Raw genomic sequence first — 26,801 nt, 5'->3', positions numbered from 1 at the left:
GAGCAAGCACTAGAGAAAGGCAACTTTGTTAATGGAGAGAGGAAAGCAGAGAAGGGTTCCCAACAGATTGCAACAGACTTTCCACCATTGTAAGGAACCCACCTTCCTTATCAACCAAGCTGTTCACTCTAGTGACTCCTACTCTGGCCTTTTGCCAGAAACAGAGCATGTCGGTCCTGGTGAGAAAATAAAGACAAACCCTCAGAAAAACAGACCTGGAACTGTGATACTCTCAAAACGGTCCAGTAAGAGAATTATGTCGGAAAGCCAGCCCAGGCCACCTGTGATCCTATCCCGCAGGCCTGGATTCCGGATGTGCTACATCTGTGGCCGAGAATTTGGGTCCCAGTCACTTGCCATTCATGAGCCTCAGTGCTTGGAGAAGTGGCATATTGAAAATAGCAAGTTGCCCAAGCACCTGAGGAGACCAGAACCCTCCAAACCACAGCCTCTCGGCGGCCGTGGGTTCAACCTTCAGGCAGTGAATGAGGCAGCGTTCCAGAGTTCTCAGGCTCAGCTGCTGCCCTGTGAATCCTGTGGCCGCACATTCTTGCCAGACCGTCTTCTTGTTCACCAGAGAAGCTGCAAGCCGAAGGATGAGAGGCCCAGAGCGCCAAACCCCAACAGTTCTGATGATCTTACTGGCCTTAAGAAAGCTTCTGGTGGCATCCCACCCCGACCAAGGACTCTCATCTGCTACATTTGTGGTAGGGCATTTGGCACCCTGTCCCTTCCTATTCATGAGCCCAAATGCTTGGAAAAATGGAAAATAGAAAATGACCGGCTCCCCAGGGAGCTCCGCCGGCTGCTCCCACAGAAGCCTCAGCCCCTTCCAACTGGACAGTCCAGCCAAGAGGGGCCAAGTGAAGTTCAGCTTGTGCCCTGCCCAAATTGTAGCCAGACCTTTGCCCCCGACCTTCTTCTGGTACACCAGAGAAGTTGTAAAGCTCAACCACGTGAGCCACAAGTTCAGAATTTGACATTAGGGAGTAAAAGTGGCCTAAAAGCATCCACTAATTCCAAGCGGCAAAGGAACATGGCCACACCTCCTGTGATTGATAAGGTAATTCATGGCACCTGAGATGCACTGGGTGGACCCGAGGGTTCATTCCGCCTCCAGAGGAATGAGAGGAAACTGTCCTCAACCCCTAGGATGGTGCCTTTTAATGCCTTATTTCTGCCTCAGTGCAGCTTGTCCAAGTTGACCCCTTGTAGGACTCTGGGGGCTATATTTCTGTTGGCAAAGTAGACAGACATAAGAACGTCCCTGCCTAATGGGTTCATAGTCCTCTTCCATTCTGCTGCCTAAAAGCAAGAGAGATGGACTTCTTTCTTCCCTGACCCCTCAGACCGATGATCTTTGGGAGAGACTGTTACTTAAATGAGTCATTAATGCTATGTCTACATTACAGAACTATAATTCCCGTTCCAACAGCCAATATTTATTACCAGTTTATTTTAGTCATCTACCTTAGGAATTCATTTTTGGCAATGCTGGGTTATGCTGAGTTTATCTTACTAAAATAGAATCTGTGTCAAAAACCCCAAATGACTTTAGCAATAATTAAACACTGGAGCCCTTGCAGAAATAGACATGCACTGCGGGTACGGCATGTTTCTTTTAACACTTACATGGTTGTGGTATGTTACGAATTAACCCCCGCTTGGACACAGAAGCAACTACACATGTGTTCACGGTTCTGGCAAGTGCTGAATTGCCGCTGCTGCTCTGTACCTTGTGTTTTGGAGGGATGTCATGCCTTGACCCCTCATTTGGGCAATTGTAAGTAAGCATGACCTCAGGGGTCCCCTACCTGAGGTGAAGTGTTGCTGGGCCTTTGCCTGAAGTTTTGCCATCAATCAGAATTGGGGAAGGATGCTGATGAGGTTGGCTAGCTGTAAGACACGGCATGGCCCGTGGACTTTGTCATACCATTCAGCCCAGGGAGGGGGCATGCCGTCCTGTATCACACCTTACATGATGTCAATTCATGAGAAATAGGAAGTAGTCAAAGTTTTGTTGTTGTTTTTTTTTTCCTATCGCTTGCTACTTGAATCACCCCTCCTGCAACATTTTTTAAGTGGACTGTTTTTGGGAAACTAAGGTTCCTCAAGCCATCGTAAAGGATTAAACCAGAGATAGTGGGGGGGCAGCCTTTATTTTTAATCCAATTTTTTTTCCTTTGTCATTGCATCATTTTAGCAAATGTCTAGTACTTTTCCCTAACTTCCATGTCTAAAATGAAATGAATATGGGTTTGGAAGATTCCAAGACAATGACCCTAAAGCTGAAGAGTCAGACTAACAGAAGCTGGGATAAGTTTTCCGATGAACATTGAAGAAAGAATGGCTGGTTTCTTTGCTGAATGAAAACTCAAACTCTAAGTGTGTCATGGACTGCAGGCTGGCCTCGTAAACATGATCTGTTTTTCCCATCTTCTGGCTGTTGCTTTTCTTCCAAAATGCGTGAGGTCTGGATTCAGAGAGCAAAAGGATCTGTGTTTCAGGGTCACAGTGAGAAGCTCTGTTCGTGTGTGACTTTGAGCCCTGTTTCCTGATTGTATGCATTTACTTCCAATACTCTCATTCCAGATCTTCAGATAGGGATGAGTGGGGTCAGGGTTCCTGGGCTTGTTGTTGTAACACATACTTTGTGGTCCCAAGAGTGGAGCCAACAGGCTGAGCACAGCATGTTCTCACTCAGTCACGACTGCTAACAGAGGCTGGCCTGGGCCCACAGCTTCACAAGAAGATAACTCTTGACTCACCCCGTCATCTGGAGGGGAGGAAGTCAGAAGGAGAAGCCAGCGATGGCCCTGGACTTTTACATTTAGATCAGAGTCGGGGACATCCTTCGGCACACAGACACTTAGAGGACATGGCTGGGTCAGACCTGAAAAGGTGTGTGTCAGTGAGAAACTGGCACCCACTGCTATGAGACGTGTGCTGACCCAGTTGGGGACCACGCAGGCTTTACGGGAGGGCATAGAAAGGTCATCAAATTCAGGGTCCCTGTAGTTGCCAGATGGAAAGCAAGCTTGGTTTAATTACAATGGAGAAATCAAGGCTTCAGAGAGGCATAAGATTCTTGAAGCAATGGACTTCCTTCCTTCACTAAAAAAGACATTTGCCATGCCACAGTGCTTTCAGCAGGAAGCCTCTCCTGCGTACTGTAGTTTTCTCTTTTGGTTAATTTGATCCTGTCTGTTGCTGTTTTTCTTTCTTATATCATTTAAATTTTAGATAGTGCAGTGAATCGTATATTTTCCATAAAGATCACTGCCCTATGCAGTATTAGATTTCAGAATTTCATCTGCCTGTGACGGCTGACTTTGGCTGACTGTATTGCACATGCATTCTTTCTACAGTTCAGATGTTTGCTTCCTTTCTTGTCAATTACAACAGGTTCCCTCTAGAATCCTTGATCTGACTTTTGATTAGAATCATCGATCTTGCCTGATATTCTCAGGGGGCTCAGTCTTGTTGTGAATTAAAGTGGGGGGAAAAAAAGAAAAAGAAACATTTTCAGAACCACAATCACAGTACCTGGAAAACAGTTCACTCCAGTTGGGCAACAATGACTGTTTCGCTGGCAGAGTGAATTACCCTCTGCTCGGAATGTTCTTCCAACATAGATTGGCGCAGTTCTCTTATGACACAGATGCTTCTGTCACCTTTCAATGAAATCTAAACACAGACAAACGCCACTAAGGCAAGTTTTCCTCCAGGGCCTCGGTGGGCACGTTGCTTTAGCTCTGCTCCACCCTCTCAGCAGTGTACCGGCTTGTGATGCCCCATTGCTTCTCATCCAGAGTAGAGGGCTGAATGTATACTTTTTGATCTCACAGGGAAGTCAGGAAGGATACGACCCATATGTAAGAGAAATAAAGCACTCAGTGTGGATGTTTATGTAGAAGGTGTAACTGCCCTGAGCTTGTGGGTCTCCCATTACAGGGTGTCACCAGCAGCACTGAACTCCCTTTCTTTCTCTAAAAGAATGAAAGTCTGAATAAGCAGTATCCAATTTAGCAAGATTTTAACAGTGGTGTTAATTCTAGGTGAAATTCTGAGGCATAATATGGAGAACCATAGATTATAATTTTTAATTTTAATATTGCAGTTATTTAGGGGGATCCTTTGATGTCTATTTTAGTGAGCAGTTTCCTAAGGGATGCTGGGAAGTACAGTATGAGAGGTCATTATTGCTCCTTGTTTTAATGTGAGTGAATACATTTTAATATTTACATTGAATATTTGGAAAATTGTGGCCCTTTTCTAGAAGCCAGTAGTATTTCATTCTTTAGCTTTAACTAATTGGAACACAGGTTGACACAGTTAATTAAATATAACTACAAACTAAAATGAAACGTTTGTCTAATTATCTTTTATTATTTAGATAATGCTTGGAGTTATTTTGTCAGGATTTTGCTTGTAATATGTGAAACACTGTTCCTGAAAATCCTATACTATATTACAAAGCAGGCATTATTTTTCTTTAGAGAAACTATCTTTTCTATAAACGATTGTCTCTCTGAATATAGTTTTAAGCTGCCTTTGATATTCTAGATGCCCAGGTTAGAGCTCAGATCCCATCAGATACCTCTTTAGGATCTGGTGCTGCCATCTGGTGTTTTAAAGTAATGTCTTCTACACTATCAAAAATGCTGTCTTTCTGTGTTTTCTCCAGATTATATTTGAGGAGGTGCTCTTAGAATACAAACTTGAATTACTTAGGGCTACAGTTACATATTAGGTTTAATATTATTAATTCTGTTCTGTGGCTAAGTATCTTATTCTCTAAAGGCAAAACTCTCAATAGGAAGGTCACAGTGAGAAAGACTTAGAAGGGCAGGATGGGTGTTCTCACGTTTGCAAATCTTTTGTGTGTGCACATGTACCTATTTGGAGTTTATTAGGAGGCACGGAATAAAGGGAACTTTTGTTGTGTATGTTTATGATCAGCAGTCTACAAGATCTCATTTTAATCTTCATAATAAGACACACATTATTTTCCCTACTTTCCAGGTGGGTAGACTGAGGTTAATCAACTTTCCCAAAGCACTCAGTAGGGTTTGGTAGTGGGTGTCAGAGTCAGATCTACTTAATTCCAAAGACCCACATCTTTTCATGTCACTAAGAGAGCAGCACATGTGTGATACAAAAAGGGTATGACTATCTTGCCAGACTGTGAATTTTTAGTAGAAAACAGAGGACAGAAGTTTGTTCATTCAATAAATATTGTTAGGCATCGGCTAAGTACTAAATATAGACTCGTAATAAAGATAGATACAGCTCTTGATCTCATGGGGTCTTATGGAGGAAATAGTATGAAAGAAATAAATATAAAATTTCAGATTGTCCTATGACAGTGTCTATGGTGGTGGTTGAAATTCAGGATCTTTATTAGAGAAAACCCCTGGCAGGAAGTGACATTTCAGCTGAGACATGCAAAGTATGAAAGCATTAGCCAAGAGTAAAGGTGTAGGAGGAAGGTAATGGCAGGAAGAGGAGACATTCTGGCCAAAGGTAACATGTGTGAAGGCCTTGAGGTAAGAAAGATCTTCAAATGGAACTAAGAAGTACACACATTGCTGGAACCTAATAAAGGAGGAAAGAGGAACACAAAATACAGCTGTAGAAACAGCATAGTCCCTTCAGCTGCTCCGTGGACAGAGGGACGTCCTTGGTTTGGCTACTGCAAGAATCCAGGTGTGAACTGATGGTGGCTTGCCCTAGGGTGTAGATAGCAGAGATGGAGACAAGGTAAAATGAGTAGAACGTGGTGATAGTTAGGATGTGGAGGGGTGAGGAAGGTGGTCAAGAATGACTCCTAGGTTTCTAGTTTGAGCAACTGCACTAGTTGTGCTATTTTCTAAGATGGGAAAGACTTGAAAAAGGGTTTGTTCTTGGATATTAAAATGAATAGTTCCATTCTGGGCATATCAAATTCAAAATGCTTGTGATAGATCTAAGTGAGTAAGTCCAGCTGAATATGTGTCTGGGTCTCAAAAGAGAAGACTGGGCTATGGTATACATTTGTACAGTATTAACATATATTTAAAGTTATCAGAATTAGTATAGGTTTAAAAAATAGACCCAGGGCTGAACCCAAAAGCAGTACCATATTTAGGGGTTACAGGGGAAGGAGCTGGGTGGAAAATGAGTGCCTGGAGATACTGCAGAAATGACAGGAGAGTATGGCGCCATGAAAACCGAGATCAGAGAAAATGTCAAGAGTAAAACTGTGGAGATTGTGTGTGTGTGTGTGTGTGTGTGTGTGCAATATCATGAGATGTAAAATACAGCATAGGGAATATAGTCAATTGTATGTTAACAGTGATGTCAGAGGGGGAGTAGACTTGGGGCGTTTTCACTTTGTGAGGGGTATAAATGTCTAATCATTACGTTGTTTTGTACACCTGAGACTAATTTTTAAAAAATTGTGGAATGCTGAGATAGGTGCAGTAGGATTAGGGCCCAAAAAAATGTCTGTCTGATTTGGCAATGTGGATTTAGTGTGATAACCTCGGAGAGAACACATTCAGTGTAGAGGTGGGGGTTGCAGAGTATATGGAGGCTAAAGATAGGATGTGTTTTTAGAAGTTTGGCTTTGAAGACTAGGAGAGAAATAATGGGTAGGCTAGAGATAGAGATATAGGGTTAAGAGAGGTTTCTCTAAAAGATGGGAGCTTCTAGACTATATTTGAATGTTTAGGATCATGATCCAGTGGAGAGGTGATAAGGCAAGTATAAAACCTGCAGGAGAAGCAGGCACCAGGGGTTGGAATCCCAGCGTATTCAGAGGCTGGGGTGTGACAGAGGGGCACATCTGTATTTAGCAGGAGCTTGGATGTAGATGAAGGCATGTTTGTAGGTGCTTCTGGGAAGATGAAGGAGTTCAATGAAATCCCAGTCAAGCTCATCAGACCTATCACATGGGAAAGCGAGAGGTATAAAGAGAGAAAAAAGGTTAATTTTAAGGGTCTACTTAGTCCTTTGTAAATGAGTTCCTAAAATCAAGATTAAGGCGCCTAGAACCCTTTGCCTGAATGATTCCTGAACGCAAAATGATGTGGACGTTCTCGAAGGGAAAACATTCCGTGGGATCTTGCTGGGGATTCTCACCCTGATAATCATCTTCAGTAGCCCGAGTCCACCTCCTCAGCTCTGCTGCTGTCATGGAAACCAGCCTCGACCTCACAAACTGTCCCTGATGATGCTGGCAGCTAGACAACGGATCTCCAACTCCGTGTGCCACTTGTTTCTCTTTCCTTGGTGCCGACCATGCCTGCACATCCGGGCAGCGTTCTAGGACCCCACAGCTCTCAGGTGTACGAAGCACAACATCAAGGTAACAAGACCAGTTCTCCTCTGCACTGTTGGGTCTAGAAACTGACCCGAAGCAATCTGTGTGTGTATATTGCATGTGTGGAGTACGTGTGTGTTGAAGGTAGGGGAAGTCACAAATTTTAGAGCAGCAGCATCACCAGTGAACTTGATACATAGCTTCCTAATATAAAAACTTGAAGGGTGACACTTATCTATACAAGTTACAGTCTGCTGATTATTTTTAAAAATCAGCCTCAAATTATAATTATATATCACATATCTGTGGTGGGAGAGCCCATGATAGATATAGCTACCTTTCCCAGAGCCCAAAGACCAAAGTGAAAGTAGGTGGTCATTGCATCGGTGCTCTAATATGTGGCTTTCTGCCTCCCTAGAAGGAAAAATAGTGATTGTAACCTCTGTGAAAGTAGACGATCACATGTTACAAATTCAGATAGTATTCAGGCCTAAAATGCACAAAACTGCAATATGCCCAACTCTCAAAGAATTAACCTCGCTTAAAAGATTTCATATGTCTTCTTAACCAGCTTCTTCCTGTCACCCCCATCTCCTTGCCTCCAGCCCCAAACAGAGACACCCGCATTTTTTACTGATAGATGCGTAGTAAATCCTTCTGTCTGAACAAATGTCCATAGTTCCTAGAAATCTGAATTCCAAGGTCAACAACTAAAATCTCTCCCCAAATTCTTAGAACTTCACCTAAGGCAAAACAACGCCATCTGGAAGGAGTTCCTATTGAAACAGAGGTGATTGCCCCGTGACTAGAATCTCACTGTTAAATGTGAGGCACAAGTTCAGCTTCCTGACCAGGTGGAGCACTGAGAATATTTGACTTAGGGCACCATCTCTTGCTTTCTATTTATATTGTGTAATTCACCTCCTTACATCTGTTGTTTCTTTCAAATATTACCTCTGTGAGGTTGTCTTCTATATAAAGAAATGTCCTACAAATTGAAGAAGGGCCTAATAAATCCAGGAACTCAATAAGTTTCCATTACGCCTGCTCCAAGCGCTAGTTCTGATGCCATGATCCTGTCATCTATTAATTTATAATTAATTAATAATTAATAAAAATCCCAAGAAGCTCTCATATCCAAGGCTACCTTTGTTTAAGCAGTGACGATGAAAAGATGAAAGAATCACTGGTCTGAGCCTAAAGCTTCAGGAAATCAGAGGCGAAGGGATAGGGCAAGGATAGGGTAGGATTGGGTTCAAGAACTTTGATAAGAAAAGGAAAGGAAGTGTCTTCCAAGGTTAGAATTCTTTCAGGCCTATCCAAGGTGATAACTTTCTTCTTCGCTTGATTGGAAAACCCTTGGCCTTCCCCCTGAGCTGGGGGCCCTTTAGCGTGTAAGTTGTAGACAAATTAGGCGTTGGAAATAACCTACCTTCCCAGTGCCAGGTTGGGTAGTATCCATGCTTTCCTTCTCTTCTCCGAACTATAGTAGCTGGGAAAATTCAGTGGCTGTCTCAATTTGTGGGTTTTCCTGTCTTGCCCCGATTGCTTCCTTGTTACTTCATTTTACCCTGTGACCTGGAAGCCCTTTGACCCTGAGGGTCAGGCCTGGTGCCAAACAGAGGAGCACAGAAACTAAATACCCGGGACATCCTCTGTTCACGTTCTTCAAGGCATGTCCTTCTTACAACAGTTTGCAAAGAGATGTAATCAAACACCTTACCTTCCAATCCATATCCTTCTAAGGAATCAGAAAAAAAGCAGTTGTATCTCAAATGAGAAAAGAAAAAGAAAAAGAAAAAACAATTCAGCTAAGAAATCGTATTCCTTTCAGAAACAGAGAATCTTATTTGGAATTTGTTCTTTGACTTATATTTTTCAGCCTTGTATCTCAGGATGAGCAATTAAGTAATTAAAATGCCAAGCATATATTCAAAATACCAATAGTTTTTTTTTTTGTTTGTTTCTGTTTTTTTTTTTTTTTTTTTTTTTTTAAATCAGGTACTTTTTAAATCAGGTACTTTTCTAAATCAGGAAGTATTCACAGCGCTACCAAATGAATGACCAAGTCTTTCTTACATTTAAGAGGAGCCAGACAAAACTCCATGTCATAGATAGCAGACTCTCTCTCTAATAGTTGGCCAATCAGTTGGTTTGGAAAAATTCTTTTACGTGGCACCCAGTGATTTCCAAAAACAATTTCATTTCAAACAATGATCCTTCCAGATGTGATATTTGGGTAGAATGGTTTGAAAACCCCAGAAGTAAATGTGAAATACCAGTGGTTTCTAGACAATCAAACTCTGCAATTATTGTGGTTTGAGACTGAACGATGCAGTTACTCCTATATATTAAAATGCTACTTATATTTTGTCTGCATGTATAGGTCAGCCTGGGGGAAGGGAAACGTAATGATACACATCCAGTCTCAGTCACGTTTTTTTGAAATTGTACTTTACATGCCCACAGGCAAAATCCTGACTTTGGAAAATGAGTCTTTGGTGACCTGGCCTCATAGTCTGATCTCCTTTTACTCTCAACACCTGTTATACCCTCCCTGCCTCTATCAACCCCCACCCCTAGATATTATCGGAAGGGAGTTGGGAAAATCTGATAAATTCCTTCATAGAAAAATCTCTCATAGGACTATTTGCATTCTGAAAGAGGGTCGGGGAGAGGGCAGTGTTCAACCCAAAGAACGAGCTTTTGAGGTGATAGAGAGAGCAGAAGTAGGAATTCTGCTAGTTTCTCTCAAATCCCACCCAATGGCTGACTCTAGACACATAAAGCAGAGAATGATACTCCGCTAACCATTGATGGCCTGTTTCTAGAAGCAACTGGAATCAGATGCTAGATGCACAATGAAACCAGAGATCTTTGGGAAAATTATTTAATGACCCCCAGCCTCGATTCCCCCATTGAGAGAGGCTGAAATGAAAGAATGTCTGCAAAAGACCTGGGATGGTACCTGACAAATGCTCGCTTGTCAGCTCTTTCCTGCCACCTTCATAGATCCACTGGCTGGATGAACACCATCTTCACCACTTATTAACTGCTCTGTGCCTCCATTTACTTGTTTATAAAACAGAGCCACTGAGTCTTGCCCAGAGCATTATTATGGGAACGACTGCGATAAAGCATGGTAAGGGTTTCGTACAGGGCCTGATATTTAGAAAGTGCTCGGTAATAGTTAGCTGCTACTTGGTCAGACATTTTCAATATTGTAATACTCACAAAGATTTCTAAAAGAGGTTTTACTCTTCCTCAAGTATGCAGGGAGACAAACTGTCCCTTTAATTTCCCCGTCCAAACTTCTGCATTCTGTGATATGCCCTGTGTACTGACCACAGACATTTCAATTATTTGGCCTAATCGAAGGAATCAGGAGTGTGGAAAATCCAAAACAGCAGCTAAGGCCCAAATTCTTTGTGCAGTTTTGTCATGCGGAAAGAGGAACGCTGTCAATGGAATGACACCCATTCCAACAGCTGCACATTCACAAAATTCCTTCAGACCCTGGCAGGATGGGCCCTGTTTTTGATAGCCTGGAACCCAGCTGGGAGTGACGGAAGCCAAAAATCCTCCGGCAAGTACATGACTTGAAGATTACACATGGTTACTATGTGCATGTGGTCTTGGAAATTGGTCTCATCCCTTAAACTCGGTGCTTCTGTAGCCTAAGGATAGATTTCAAGCTCCCTGTCAAGTTCTGTTCTAATTGCCTAAGAGTTTCATTTCAAAGAGAGCAGGGAAATTTCAGTGTGACAATCGCTAATGCATCACTGCATACCTTTTTTTCCAAAATGCCTCCCCTTCTCCCTGGCATGCTGTTGTAATTTCACAGTTAGAGATTCAGTCCTTTGACTTAAAGTACGGACTTTATAGGAGATCCCAGCTAGAATGCGAAGATTTCCCTAGATAGGTCACAAACCCTTTTTAGCCACTAACACATTCATGCAAATTAACCATAAGCTTAGCCCGTTTCTTAGAAATGCGATAGGAGGCAAATACCTTTTATCGGGGAGATGAGTGAGGAGAGGGGGTGAGAATATAGCCTGCTCAGGCTCACAAGCCCAAAAGCTGCACATTCGGAAAAGGGAGTGGTGGAGCCTGTGGTATCCCAGAGAGTAAGTCCCACCTAAAAGATGTTCATGTTACAAATGTTTAAAAACATTGTCCTGGATGAGGAAAGCACGCCTGTCTGTTGGCAAAAAATGGCTGTTGATCTATCCATTTATAATCTGAGACCCAAAGGACAAGGCAGAGGGGAGGTACTTGTAAAGGGCAGCCTGGGTGAGAGATTGTGAAGAAGGCAGCCTGGGTCATGAGGGACAGGATGTGTGAGTTCTGTGCAGGGACCACAGGTAATATGCTTCGTGACTGAGCATAGGGTACCTCACCCCAGCTGCCAACCAGCATTTGGATCACCTGTGGGAGTCTCCAGAACAATGAGGCGCAGACATCTGGGAACCAAACCTTCTAAGAATTTTACAGGGCCACATAAAGCCCAGGATCCTTAAAGTTTCCACATCTGGAGAGAAGTTTTCTGAACTGATCAGTCTGAGTTCAAATAGACCAATGGGCAGAGAAGTGGAGAAAATACTTCCTCCACTCAGCAGGTCCCTTTCTCACTCTGTCCTTGTTTCTTGACTGATTTTGGGTGGAACGGGCTCTGTGCGTGCCAGACAGGGACCTGTCAACCTGACGTACTGCCCCCGAGAGAATGCTGAGTAAAAACTAAAACATAGTTCCCAAATAAAGGTGGGGAGTTAAGTATGGTCGTCCTCTCTGTTATGGCCAGTTCCCGCTTCTGAGCCTTGCACGATGCCTGGCACGTTGCCTGTGGCCAGAAATATCTTCCTGAGACACACATCTGGGCCACAATTGTCCTGAGGACAGCATTTTCCTCCAGATGCATTTCTATTTAGTTAAGGTCTCATCTCCCGAATCACTCTCAGCTGTGTTTTCAGCAGATGTCTCTGGTTTCCTTCTTCTCACAAGGCAACTTGAGTATCAATATTTAGAATGCCATTGCTTTACTAACTGTTGTGAAGCTGAGAGAGATATTGAACCCAGATATTTGCAGACTAGCCATACTGTGCTCATTTCCAGTCACGCTCCAGCTGAGAAACAAAGTACCACTAACACATAGGGCTGGTTCTAGGTCAAGTCCTGAGACAAAGTGAGGATGTCATCTGTGTCTCTCCCATGGCCGCCATTTTCAAATGTTTTGTCTTGTGACTTGTATCATTACGGATTAATGATCACAAACAGGTATTAATAGTTTGAAAGTATGTTAAGGTAGAGCATCATCTTTTTCCTAATTTACTCAAAGTCATGGTTCCATTTCAGGATGTTTTCTGACCTCTGGATTCCTTGATTTCTCTCTGACTCTTAGGTGAATGAATATTCCCCAGTGAACACAGGGCATATGGCTATTTTGATGCAGGGATTGTTATGATGCAACCAAAAACAAAAATGACCATTAAACTTTCTGAATTTTTTTGTTTGTTTGCTTGTTTCCAAGCAATGTGCAAAACATGTTACTTGGGGTAAAGAGCCAGGCATTTCATTTGCATAATACTTGATAATAAAAAAAGACATCTTTTACACTTTGATATGGCTGCTTGGGCCCAGCCCACTAAAACATCCTCCTTAAAAAAAGAGAAAGAAAGAAAAGAAAAAGAAAAACAGGTCAACTGCCTCAAATAAATTCAGCCCACTACTGCCTTCCAATGAGTGTAATGGAAGGCTTCCTTCCTCTGATCTCTGGTGGTACCAGGAAGGTAAATTGTGCTTGTGACCTTCTAGAGCCAAAGATCTTGGCTCTTTCTTCACGAAGGGAATGAGTCTAAAGATGATAATAGTAGGCTGGAGGGAAGTCAAGGTCAAAGCCGAGGAAAATGTAAAGGAATGAATAGTTTGAGTCAGAGGGAGCCTTTCAGTATTCCTGAAATCAACTGAGGAAAGTGACAGAGTGTGCTTTCTCTAGCAAAAACTTGTACACACACAATCTCTCTCCTCTCTCTCTCTCTTTCTTCCTCTCTCTCTTTCGTATACTATAAGACCAGGGAGTTCCTCTTACTGAAAGATGAGAAACTGGTATCAGTTATGTTTCCAGCAGACCAGATGCTATGTACATGGGGACAAAGAAATAGCCCTGCTTTTAAGCTGCCCATCTCTGCTGCAAGTCTCAGGCTCTGACACCCTAGACTTGGGCTTTTCTGGATGAAATTGTATGTGAATGGTATTAGCTGCCGAGTGTGCTTTCTCTAGCAAAAACTTAAGCATCCACTGGGGTGAAGGACCTCAGTAAAACATTTTCTAATTTTCTTTAGTTCTTTTTTCAGTTTTCGTCTATACTATCGTTTTTTTGTTTGTTTGTTTGTTTGTTTTTTTTTGTTGTTTTTTTTTTATCAATTGGAGGATTTCTTGGAAGATCAATTAAAGGGTTTAGAATCTAGGTCACTTAAAAATATTCTCTAGTTCCTAGCAAAAGTCACTCAGAAATACATTGATTTTGGAATTTCAACTGACGATGTGTGCTGTTCACTTTGAACTGACTAATGTATGAGCCTGGTAATACAAAAGCACTCCACTAAATTAGGTCTGCATGAGTGGTTTTTAATCTTCCTTATTGAGGAATAATATAGAAACAATAAACTGCACACATTAAATGCATGCAATTTAATCAGTTTTGACAGTTTCATACACCTGTTGTATTCCAGCATAATCAAGATACAGAACATTTTCATCTCCCCCCAAAGCTTCCAGGTAACCCCTGATTTTGTTTTATTTTTTAATCATAACAGCTTAGTTTGGATTTTATATAAATCTAATCATACAGTAACGTACTCTTTTGGGTCTGGCTTCTTTCAGCATAACAATTCTGAGTTTCGTCTATGTTGGTACCTGTAGCAGCAGTTCTCTTTTTTTTTTTTTTTTTTTTTTTTTTTTTACTGCTGAGTAATAGCCCACTATTGTGTAATAGTGGTATGACATTTTATCTATTCACAGATGTTTTCAGTTGCATTGGTGTTATTATTATCTCTTGGGAGTTCTTCAGTCTATTTCAGGGCAGGCAGAACCAGTTTGTATTTCTTCAATATAGAAGAACAAAAATGTTTGAGTATATGAAAATTATAAATTGCCCCCTGGTTCATTTCTTGATCCGATGCTGTCTCAAGGATAATAAGTCTTCATCCTTGCACTCAGGTGTCAGCAAGATCAAGACACTTTTTGTTACTTTGCTTCTTTGCCTTCTCTTTGACTGACTCCCACAACAACACAATGCCTTGATGTGGTTGATTAGCTCTCTTGGCATAGAAAATATTTACTTCTAGTACTGTCTGTCAAGTCCCTACCCAGCTCCTGAAGCAGGGCTAGCTTCTAGTGAGAGGAGGATGGAGTCTGGGGTCAGGACCAAGGTGGAAAATGGGAGGACACATAGAAAAGGTGTCAATATTGTATTCTCAAAATCTGAGAAAACTACCCATGTTTTGAACAGACTGATCCTGCTTTCACACTTCCTCTAATCAGTCTTTTCACTATTGGTCTTTATAGCTTTCATATTAACAAACTGCAGTTCTATCAACCAGTCTTGAATATATCATGTTGTTTGCTTGAGGGAATTCTCCCCTCATCAGTACAGTTCTACTCATTCAACAAACCCACTTCAAATATCACCAACTTCACTGGCATCTTATCCAAACGCTATCCTTTCTTCTTACTTCAGACTCCCATGGCACTCTGTCTCCCTACTGTGGCATTTAGAAACTTTGCCTTCTGATTTAATTAATAGTTTATATGTCTGTCTTTATTACAAAGAAAAGCTAAGGATCGGTTTACCCCATAACCTCCAGCATGATGGAGGTGCTATATTTAATTTAAATGCTGGTTGCTGGAAGGAACAAATGAATAAAGTCACGAAGCCACCAAAATGGAAAACTTGGCCTCTAGCTTGGGGAAGGGTGCTGAATTTGGTGTGGCTCACGACCTGATTCATGGGGCAAAGGCTGGGCATGAATAAAGTCAGTATAAAGTATTTGGCCTTTATTCTGTAGCCATGGAGAACCACAGAAATTCCTGGTATCACATCAGACAGTCCAGATTTGTGCAAAACATTGTGAAGTGCAGAGGGAAGGGGGGCAGGTGGGAGGCTGAAAATTTATAGTGGTTTGTCACTCCGGCCACAATGGGCAACACACAGGACCCAAGGGACAGTTCACTGCAGCCATGCCCCAAATTATCTTTTTGGCTGTCACCTTCAACACAAGATGTCTAATACCATATGGTCTCATTTAGTTATTTGTAAATTCATTTTTTGACTAATGCAACCAAGTCAGGAAAACAAGCCTGAACAAAATTAAAATATCTAAAAGAGCCATATTTAGATTATAGTATGGTAGAAATGGACTCATACTAAATCCTGTCCTCAGATTAATTTTTTAGGCCTTTGTTACTGCTTTTTAAAGTAATGGAGTAAAGTAATAGGACTTCAATTAAGTTGCATCATACAAACATTTAACTGATGTATATTCAACTATGCAGAGTTGACAAAATAAAATAGTATCCTTGGAATAATGTAATTTAAGGTACTATACATATTTTCATTTTACATTGTACTTTTATGCTATGCAAAGCTGTATGCATTCCTATTATTAATTCTAATTTCAATTACTAGTTAATTCCAATATTGAACTGTATTTTATACAAAGACAAATATCATCTTTTATCAATTATTTAAGCAATTTTCAGAAAGTTATTTGGTCTCCACTTGATTTTTCCTCTTACGACTGATGTTATTACCTAACTCCTGCTTAAGTTTTGACTCTGGAGTTGATTTTTTTTTTAATTATTTTGTTTTTCTTATAAAAATGACACAATTCCATTGTAAAATTTCAAACCATGAGAAAAGTATAAAATTGGCATAAAATTACCCTCAAATTAGTTTGACCTTAGTGAATATCATTCCAGGCATATCTCTATGTATACAAACATATGTAAATTAATAGACATGCCGATTTTTTTTATACACGTGAGATCAGCTTATCCAAGTTATTATTAAGAGATGTTATATTTAATGTCCCTTGAATTTGGCAAAAAGAATCCAAAGTGAAACTGATGATATTGCTGAACTTCAGAAAAATATTTCTTCATTAGAATGTTCTCTTTTAAAGGACTCACCAAAGTTAAAAAAACAAAACAAAACAAATATAAATTATTCAAGGATTTGAAAAAATTTTTTAACTCCAAAGCATGTTTTAATTCCATACCTGCTTTAATTGACCGTTTGCCATGAAAAGTGAAGAACTTGGCACCATTTGTACATTTCCTTTCCTTCCCAATTTTTATAAGTATTTTTATTTGTCAAGGTGTATTCCTTTTATATTCTCTTTCCTAACCATAATTTCTATAGTCATTTTGCCTCAGTTTTATATGTGAATGAATATATTGCCAGTCTTATAGTCACAGCTTCAATATTTTTAAGCTTTTGTTGTTATTGTTTCATGCCTTAATTGCTTATATTTTATTAATTGATGTTTTTCAAAAAGGATTGGAGTGACTGTATAATTTATTGACTGAACAAGGACAATTTAGAGAGTAAAAGACAATGGGTATAATAGGGATTGTTTTAGGCAAAGCAGACTTAAGTTTACCCTAAAGCCGCAAGTGGTATATTTTTCATAAGGTCCTGTGTGCTGTAACTCAGTACTTTTTGAGGCATTTAAATGGTGCCAGATGCCTCCTTAAACAAAGGAACATCTATTTGATAAAAAAAGTTGGGCTCTGACTAAAAACCCAACAGCTCACTTCCTGGGGTTAATGGGTGGGTTTTAGGGAGTCCACCAATCATTCGAAATTATATCCATAATTCTGTATACATGTGTATTTTTTCGGCGGAGATGATCATAGCAGTTGTTAGATTTTCAAAGGGGCATAATGCCCCATAAATATCACTTACCATTTTCTATTTCACATCAAATCTTCAAAATGCTACATCCTTGGATCACATTCTCTTAAGTCTCCTGTAAATAACATTACACAACTATAATTTTACACTATTATCACTTAGTATTCATTGTGGGATTAATGGAAGAAATGACCAAATGTTGACTGTTTCTCATCTTTTGTAAAACTGCTGGTAGTGACTTCCATTTTAGTTTCAATATCTTTTTTGTTAAGATCCATGCCATAGTATTTAATGTTAGAAATATTTTGTCCTTTTGACCAATTGTTACACATCCTTCTATAAGGTCTATTAACTATTGAGTTGTGTAGTTCACTGTGGTTTCCTTTCAACCTGAGCTATCAGGGCAGGGAGGTCATCAAGAACTATTTGAAGCTATTTGAAATAAGCATCTTCGTCTAGGTTTTCTGGAACTATGTCCATTTTTCTTCTATCAATACCTTTCTTAATGTTGTCAACCAATCCACTCTCTTTTCTTGGTCCTTATTCTTCCCCCGCCCTTGCTTTAATGGTGGTATTATAGCTACTTAGTTTAAATTGTACAAATGCATGGATGGGTGACAAGTCATCTAGCATGATTAGGAGAAAAGTTGTTAAATGTTCACTTTCGTTTGCACTGTGCAGTCCTGGCCTAAAAGATTGAACATGAGGTGTTCCTGACAAAGAAAAGATATTAACAAAAAGGATACAAAAAAATGCTGCATGGAAAATAAAATGATAATTCCAGTAGTGGCCAGCAAAATGATTGAAAACACATGAAAGTTAGCGGATTCAAGTTAAAAGAAGTACACACATGAAAGCTTTCCCTGAAGTGTTCAAGTGCCTCTGACTGTATCCAGCCTAAACAGACTTTCCCAGGAAACTGAAAGAATAAAAGCAAAATTGTGATGAGCCCTGATAAACTTTTATATGTAGAGACATGTGGTTGAGCCCCCCTCCCCACACACACAATACCGTTCACACCTGACATAGCACTTATGTAGATTCAAATATCACCTTTTTAAAACGAGCTTTACCCTCATGTTAAAAGAGTGATGCCTTGCCCCAAAAATATTTGAAGTGTTGACCGGAAAAAGTTGATTGACTCTTTTGCTCTGCAGTAACTTTAGACTTAACGACTTCCTCTTTACCTTCCTATGTTACACTTTCCTGGAGTTGGCAGTCCCTGGCAAGGCCCCACGTAGACAGGCCCTTGGGCAAACCGTCCCCTGGTCCTGCCTTGCTCTGTTATGCCACGTGACATCAGCACAAAAGCCAAGAAGGGCCTTCTTTCTGCCAGGACTGTAATTTCCCCTTCCTATTCTTCCTCTCCATCCTCCCCTCCACCCCCCACATCCACTTCCATCTGAAAACCCTGGAGAAAGAGGCTAAAGGGTAAAACCTTAGCAGTTGGGGTAGTGGCAATAACCACAAATCGGAGATTCTTCCACTTTCCTTGGAAGTTTCAAAGTAACAATCCTGAAAGGAAGGAAAACTACCAGAGGTTCTCTTATCTCCGTTCAGACCCATGGGGATGGGTTGTGTCTGCCTTTCTTGCACTTGCGTAGAGCATGGCTTAGGAGTAAGATGTTCAAAACCCAAGAATATGGAGTATGCTGTAGGTTCAACTGCAGTTCAACTACAAATATATAACACGCGGCAAGCTTTGGAAAATATAATACAGAACATCTTAGCCTTTTTATGGTATTAATTTTCTCCCATATCCCTTTAAGTTATTTTGTGCATGTCTTCTGGCCTCTGGGTCTGCCTGTTTTCTTCGAATTTTTCCTTCCAAAAGAAACCTTCTGACAATGTGATGTGAATGCCTTCGTTTTATGACCCATGCCATTTATTTTGCTTATATGCTTGGTTGCATACTGGAGTTGGCTCATACTTTCCACATGGAATTTTAATAAATTCATTATTCTCAAAGTAAAAAGAATAACTTCTCATTTGTAAACTAAAAACCTGCATTTAATTAATCTTTCAAGTCAATGAATATGTATAAAAATATTAAGGAACTATTGGAGATTTTGAAAATTATTGCTCTTTGGTCTTGAATTTCCCAAATATTTTAAAAGTCACTTTTTAGGTGTTAGATGCTACGTGGCTAATGACAAGGAAGGATAAACACTGTTTAGTTATTTTGATGAATGTAGCCTTTTGGCATAATTCAGTGCAGAACAGTAGAATTAAAATATTCTACCTCAAATAATGTGCTGTTTTAAAAACTTGGATCATCTAGGGAGTAACTTCATTTTCCATTTTGCTTGATCTGTGTTAACTGTGGATTCACTCTTCTAGAATCTGCTCATGTATACAGAATTTGTAAGTGTATTTCCTTCTGATTTTGACCTTGCTCTGTGCTCTCTCAACTGCAGGTGTAAGCCCCAAGAGTCTTAGCTCACAGCAGGCCGATTCTAAAGGATGTACATATTTACTATGTTTTATTTCCCCCAAAGAGACCCCACCACTAACTTAGTTTCTGCTTTCATACCACCTAGTGCTACTTAAGAACATATTGAAAAAGGTTATTTAATTCACCGAAATTTCTTGCAGCTCAACTTAACTGGATCTTTGCCATTATTGGGCGAGTATTCTTCCCTAGTTGCATTACTTACATTCCCCGCAGTGCCATATCGCAGTATTCTTAGCTATTCTGTTTCCCAGAATTTGAATCTCTTCGTTTTCTGAAGATCACTTTGCTTTATCCTCAGAAGACTAAATTTGTCTAATGTGAGCTTCACTAACTAGTGCCTCCCATCTCTGCAACATTTCTCTAACTTCATCTGTTTCCTCTTCCTTCCCCTTCTTCAGAGGCTAACATTCTCAACTTATCCCACCTCCTCCTGCTTCCTGAGACCCTTTTTTAAATTGATTATTCCTTTTCTTTTAGGCCTTCAGTTTCTAGCTGCAAAAGACACTCCTACCCCCAAAACAGCAACAAAACGAATCGTTCTTCAACTCCTTTTATATCTCTAATTTTCTTTCTGGAAGCTGTTTGGAGGTGCACTCTTCTTGTCCTCTACCTAATCTTTAACACTTAACAATTTAGTTTTTATCCTTAGTTCTCCATTGGAACTGAACTCTCGAAAGTCACATATTTATAATCTATTGGTAACCAGATCTAAGTACCTTTCTCAACCACTCATTCCTTTGGAGCATTTTTTAGAGTAGATGCATTTCAGAGTAGATGACACCATCTTTCTGGAAACCAGACTGTTTCCAGAATTTTGAATGGAGTCTTTTTGTCTCCATGCCCTGTTTTTTTTAACTGCAAACTTGAACCTTTATCTCTTTAGGCTGCAATTTCCCTTGCTCATTCTCCTTAGTGCAGATAGTCTCTCAAGAATTTTTCTCCACACATTCTCTCAATATTCCTTTTCTAGAATTGCCAAGGTTCTAAATGCCTTTTCTGTGTGAATAGCTCTGAAACCCAGTAATCCTGAATTGCAGGCCTCTATTTCCTGTTTTGGCAGGATTTATTCACATTTCAGTCTATTAATATGTCAAACGCGACCAGTCAAGAACAGATTCTATTTTTTTCTCCTTCCCTAACCTACCATTCCTGTTCCCCCCCCCCCCCAGTAAATAACAATCACCATGTTCCTTGTTACCTAGAATAAAACATTGGTGTTCTCTTGGACCCCTGATTTCCTTACCCTCAGAGCCATGAATGGTGAACCTCTCAGAGATATGCTGCTGCTCTGCTAGCCTGTTTAGATAAGTTGCAACCAGACTAACTTTCATGAAGTGCAACTATACATGATTCCTCTAAATAACAGTTCACTAATATTTTGGTTTTCTTGAATAATTTTTACCTGCTTTTCATCTCTCAGCTTTAATTTCCCATATGCTGCCCACCATTTCCTCTAGATCCATTAACATATTTATTACAATTGCTTTTAAAATATTAATTAAAATAATTATTTTTTAAATAATTATTTAAAAACCCTGATAATTCCAATATCTAAGCCATCCCTTGGTCTGGTTATATTTAAGATCTGGCAATGATGGGTCCTATTTTCTGTGTGTATGTGTGCACTTTTTAATTTTGATTGAATGTTGGATGTTGTGCGCAAGATTCTGAGGTAAATTATACTTATGCCCAGAAATGGGTATATCTCCTCTTCTGTCAGGCAGTGAGTATAAGTGTTTGTGTCAATGGAGTCTGTAATTTAGCAAGGTTTGGGTCTTGCCATTGTTTTAGTTACATGCAGTGGACTACAGCCTTAAATTCCCAGTGGTAAAGTGTCCCTGCCTTGTACTTAGTGTAAGGCCTAGAGCCAAAGGGCTCCTCCCAGTTTTCCTGCTGCACTCAGATTCCTGTGGACCCTACGTGCCTGCAACAGAGAAGGGATTCCTCTTAGTGTTCCCACCCCTCCTTAAGCTGTAGACTGTTCTTGTCTAGTACCCGGTGCCAGGCCTAATTCTCCAGCTCTGCCCTTAGATTTAGGCAGCCTCGTGTTCTTGACTTGGTGATGGTTTCTCTCAATGCTCATGCCTCTCTCCTGTGTTAGACTGTCACCTCCTGTTACTGGGTGTCAGACCTGGCGTTTCATTGGGAGACTTTATATAGACAGTACCTGCATGCCTGCTCCTCAGTCGGGTTCTCACTGAGTTATCCTGCTCTGTTATGAGGCAGACAATTTTTGGCCATAATGACGTAACGCTGGGGTGTGGAAGGTTTTCTCTTGGGTCTGCTGGTCTACCCTCAAACTTGGGCAGTCCTGTTAGTTCATTAATTTATCTTGCAACTTTGAATCTCCAATGAGCTCAGAATGTATGATTCTGTAAGTTATCTAATTTGTTCTCATTCTTTAGGTGGAGGTAATATTTCTTGGAACTTTCTACATCCTGGACAGAAGCAGAAACTCCCTACTGCATTTTATCCTTAACTCTTCCTTAGATTTGGTTCTCATAGAAACAAATGCTAAGAAATAAATGCAGTACAAGTGTTTTATTCTATTTGGGAGGTGACCCCAGGAAACCCCAGTAAAATAGTGGGAAGAGAGACAAGGAAGAGAAGGAAGCCTATATAGTGAGCTAATGAACAACTGTGGTGCAATCCCAGTGGGGACTTCTGAAAGATTGTATGAAATCAGCCTTGGGGAGGCAGCTGGGTATTTATCCACCAGTTTCCATCTGAAATTGATTAGCCTACTCCAGGTCAAAAATGGTAGGGAATCACAGGTGTTTGCAGAAGAAAGTTGTTTACATGAGGGAATGCCGGCAGGCACAACACTGTCTGTTACAAACTTTCCAGTGACATTTATCACGTTATTTCTCAGACATTAGGGTACTAGAGCCATATTTTGAGAAGATGATCTATACCTGATTTATTGTTGTACTCTCCCAGCATGGAGAATAGTCAGAAGACAATTGAAAATACATTTTTATAAAGTAGCAATATGTAGAATTCTGGTTAGGTCATCTTTATGTCCTATCGTCCTCCCAGAGCCACATCTTGACCCCCACCTTAATCACTCAGGTAACCTAATTTGTTCCCTTAATTTTCAAAAAGGTGAAATTCACCAGACTGGTTGGAATTAAATATGTATATGTATATGTATATATATATTTCTAACTAATTTGAATATATTATAATTTTAAAATTTAATTTTCAAAACTGAACTTTAACAGATATTTTCTATTATTTGCAGCCAACAATGATTAGGCGTCCACCAACAATTGTTTGCTACATTTGTGGTCGTGAATATGGAACAAAATCTATTGCCATCCATGAGCCACAATGTCTGAAAAAATGGCATAATGAAAACAACTTGTTGCCCAAACAGTTAAGGAGACCAGAACCTAAAAAACCCCAAATCATGACCATTAGTGGTAAGTTTTTAAAAGAAAAGACTTGAGTGCATAAGGAGAGACTTTTCTCTCTAAACTTATGAAAAGGGATATTCTTTTCTTTCTTGTTCAAACTGAAATCCCCAACATATACTGTCGCGGCTGCAGCTGAATAGAAAAAATAGTTCTGAAATGCCTGCCCTAAGTGTTGTCTTCAGATGCAGAAAGACACCACGTCCTGGAAAAACTGTGCAGGGAGAGGGATCTATTTGAATTTACATATTTCCCCAAAGTTACTTTTATACATTATCAAACATAATACTTAAAATACATGAAACTTAAAGTAACTTTGGGGACATCTGGAGACATGTTTTCAAATATGAATATGTCTTAGTGTTCATAGAGCAGAGGTATACCAAACTCAAATGCATTCAGGGTCCACTAATCAGGTTTCAAAATTGGATCAGTTTCTCCATGTATGAAAAAAGGAAAGGTGGGGACTATGGCGAGCTAGAGAGAACTAGCTCTCTCTAAAGGAGACGGCTCCTGCCCAATTCCAACTGGTGTTATTAAAAAATTTAACCTAGTGTGGTCATCTTTCAATAATACAAAAGAAACTGGAAATCTAGAAATTTATAGGAAATGTCAAGATCTTAAAAATTTTGCAATTAGTACTTTGCTAAGCACTGCAGAAGCCAAATGAAACTGTAACGCCATGCACTACCATGTGTGATCTGGTTACAGAGCCTTACGTTTACTCATTTAGGATATGAGAATAAGAGACTTCACAGAATATTTTTGTCATACAAGCTTGGACTTTCTCATCTACCATTGTCATTTTCCCAGTTGATCCTCTAATTACCTTCAAAGGAATATCATTCTTAGTGTTTTAGAAGTGTATCATTCAATTCACTCATTCTCCCTATGTAGCTATTGATTTTCAGAGCTTGAAGTTACCTCAGAGACTATTTCATTTCATTTAGTCCAAAGCACTCTTATTAGATATGTGATCCAAAGAGAGTTTTTTTTTTTTTTTAACAACCCATAGAATGGATTTAGGTTGTAATGATAAAGTTCTAGATGCTTCTAGAATTCAATGATTCAAGGTTCTTGCTAAGAGGAAGGCTCTGCATACAGGTGGGAAAAGAGCTCAAGATGAAAACATCAATCCATTGAAATTAGAGCATCTGCCCACAAAGAAATTGATTACTTCAATGAAACTCTCTTCCCAGAAATTCTTATTGGGGATAAAAAATGTGTTTCCTTTTCTTCGGATCTTTGTCATTTTCTCTGTTTGAGCATAATTATCACAAGTCTAGAAGAGGTGAAAGAAATGACTGGTTTGAAAGCCCTGGTGGGTCCCTCCACTGTTATTGCCTACAGATGGAAAAGGTAGGTCATATAACAGCACTCTCTATAATTTTCCTCTTGGCCTCACGCTATTTTTGTTTCCTTCCTCTCTAGACCGAGAGAATTCCCATTACCACTCCCGCCCCATGGACTTACTGTAGTCACAGAGTTCAAATAACACTTCCCCCAGAAACAAAGTCCATGCCCTATGCAAACACTTTTAGAAATGTGATGACTCATCTTAAAGTGAGAATCAATGAACACTCGGACATTTTGAGTCCATATTAAAACTCCCAAGTAAGAAGAAAGTCAGTGCCATTCTTTTTGCCACAGTTTTAAAAGCACTCAAATTACATCTTCATATCCTACGTAAAAAGTGATACTTGTTTTATCCAAAGGAGAAATTACTAGGTTTGCCGGGGTTTAATTTTCCATGGAGCAAAAAAAGAAAAAAATATTAGGAGTAGGCATGTTAAGAAATCTAAGGTTTGCTATGGTTGTGTGAACCATTATACAAATCATATAAGAATTGCCTGGGTTTTAATGAAATATATGTGCTATGAAAATGATAAAAACTATGTTATATACATTTTGAGGGCCTGGCTACATTTGGGGAGGGAGACTATTTTGTGAGAGTCTAAGACATAGTCAATTTGATGTACTAAAGTTATTCTATTTAAATAAGGTTCATTAAAGCTAAATCCCACACTGTTCTCTAAAATAAAGCCATATGCCTTTTTTTCCTGTGCTCTGCCAATGAAGATTATACATCTTTCGGTTGTCTTTATTGTTTTCATAAGGGCACTTCTTTTTGTCAGATTAACCATTCTGTTTGCATTCTTCACTTTAATTACTTTAAGAATCTCTGAGTTTATGGCTTTAGAGAGATGATAAATTTTTAGGATATAATTTATCTTAAATTCGCTCTCAACTGTCAGTTTTGGCCTCTAAAAACATTCCACTGAAGGATTACAGAAGAGGAAAATACAAATACATGTTCTTTTCCCTTTGTAAGTTTATATTTAGAGTCAACTAAAAGAAGGCCAAAAGTTATATTTGCAAGATAACAATGTGTAAGCAGATATGTTAATAATTAGTAAAGAATGCATATAATAACACATAAAACAATGTCTTCCCCTTCTTAAAATCCAATGAGTGAAAAGCCTCTGGTTCATATAGTTAACTTTATTCAACCCTTGTGTGAGAAGTACTTTTTTTCTTTTTCTTTCCTTTTTCTTTCTGTCTTCCTTCCTTTCTTCCTTCCTTTCTTCCTTCCTTTCTTCCTTCCTTTCTTCCTTCCTTTCTTTCTTTCTTTCTTTCTTTCTTTCTTTCTTTCTTTCTTTCTTTCTTTCTTTCTTTCTTTCTTTCTTTCTTTCTTTTCTTTCTTTCTTTCTTTCTTTTTTTGGCAAAAGTAATAGGATTTGTTTAAAGCCTCAGTCAACAGGTATTTCCTGCAAATATTTTCCATAAAAAGTAGAATATGGTCTCCAGAACGAAAACTAATCCATTTTACCATTTTCTTTTCATTTTCTTTCTTTTTTGTTCTTTTTAATTCTTTTTTTTTTTCTTTTTCTTTAACTATCCAGCCAAAGGTTTCTATGATCTCGAAGCCTTAAATGAAGCTGCTTGGACAAGTGCCCAGGGCCAGTTGGTTCCCTGTCCTATTTGTGGGCGTACCTTCCTGCCAGACAGACTGATTGTTCACCAACGGTCCTGTAAACCCAAGGTCGCCAAGTAAAGTCCTTTCTCCCAGGAAAGTGTTACAGGAATTAAATGGTTTTGAAAGAGATTGGGCTATGGTGGGAAGGAGGAAAAGTTAGTGAGGAGAGGAAGCCAGGAATACTGGGATGAACCAAAGGCCGCCTAGCACAAGAGCCCCAGAGTGCGTTGGTGGCGTGAGTGTGACCAATGTATGGTGGGGCACATGATTTTCTTTTAACCCGCAGAGCATGTCAGAGACACACTGGGGGCCATGCATGTCACACTTTTGTCAGGCAGAATTGCAAGCGGGCTGCCTTTCATCAGAGCTGGCATTTTGATCTCAGAGCCAATTGTTGCCATTTTTCTCCCAATCTATTTTCCTGAACGAGATTTTGAACTTCACAATTAGGACTATTATTCAGTGAACAGTGGCTTTGGGTGGCAATTTCAGGCAACTCCTCAGTTTCAAGAAAAGCTGGATTCCTTCCCATCCTTGGGCTTATTGAAATAACATGCCACTCCCTGCTTCCTCTGATCCAGGGAAGTGTTTTTAATTGAACTATTGATTTGGAATCTTATTTTGTTTGTAAGATCATTCAACTGGAGAGACATTCAAAAAAGAGCTGAAGACTTCAAGTTTTAGAATCCTATAAGACTTATATTTCCTTACTAATAATGCAATAGGGAAATTTC

At 39.7% G+C, this 26,801-nt stretch overlaps 1 protein-coding gene across 1 annotated transcript; it reads left to right on the top strand.

The window, feature by feature from the left end:
* Positions 1-31: 31 nt before the first annotated feature.
* On the top strand, positions 32-26,801 carry LOC308499897 (zinc finger protein 474-like; the record flags this gene model as incomplete). Its single annotated transcript, XM_081053802.1, has 3 exons — positions 32-1,063; positions 22,919-23,099; positions 25,994-26,801. 3 exons carry the CDS (start codon positions 32-34, stop codon positions 26,143-26,145), a joined length of 1,365 nt encoding a protein of 454 aa, XP_080909928.1. The 3' UTR covers positions 26,146-26,801.

Source organism: Rhinolophus hipposideros (genome assembly GCF_964194185.1).
Source record: "Rhinolophus hipposideros genome assembly, chromosome: 7".
Classification (NCBI taxonomy): domain Eukaryota; kingdom Metazoa; phylum Chordata; class Mammalia; order Chiroptera; family Rhinolophidae; genus Rhinolophus; species Rhinolophus hipposideros.
Note: the sequence above shows the minus strand (reverse complement) of the source record. Positions and strands in the feature narration are given on the sequence as shown.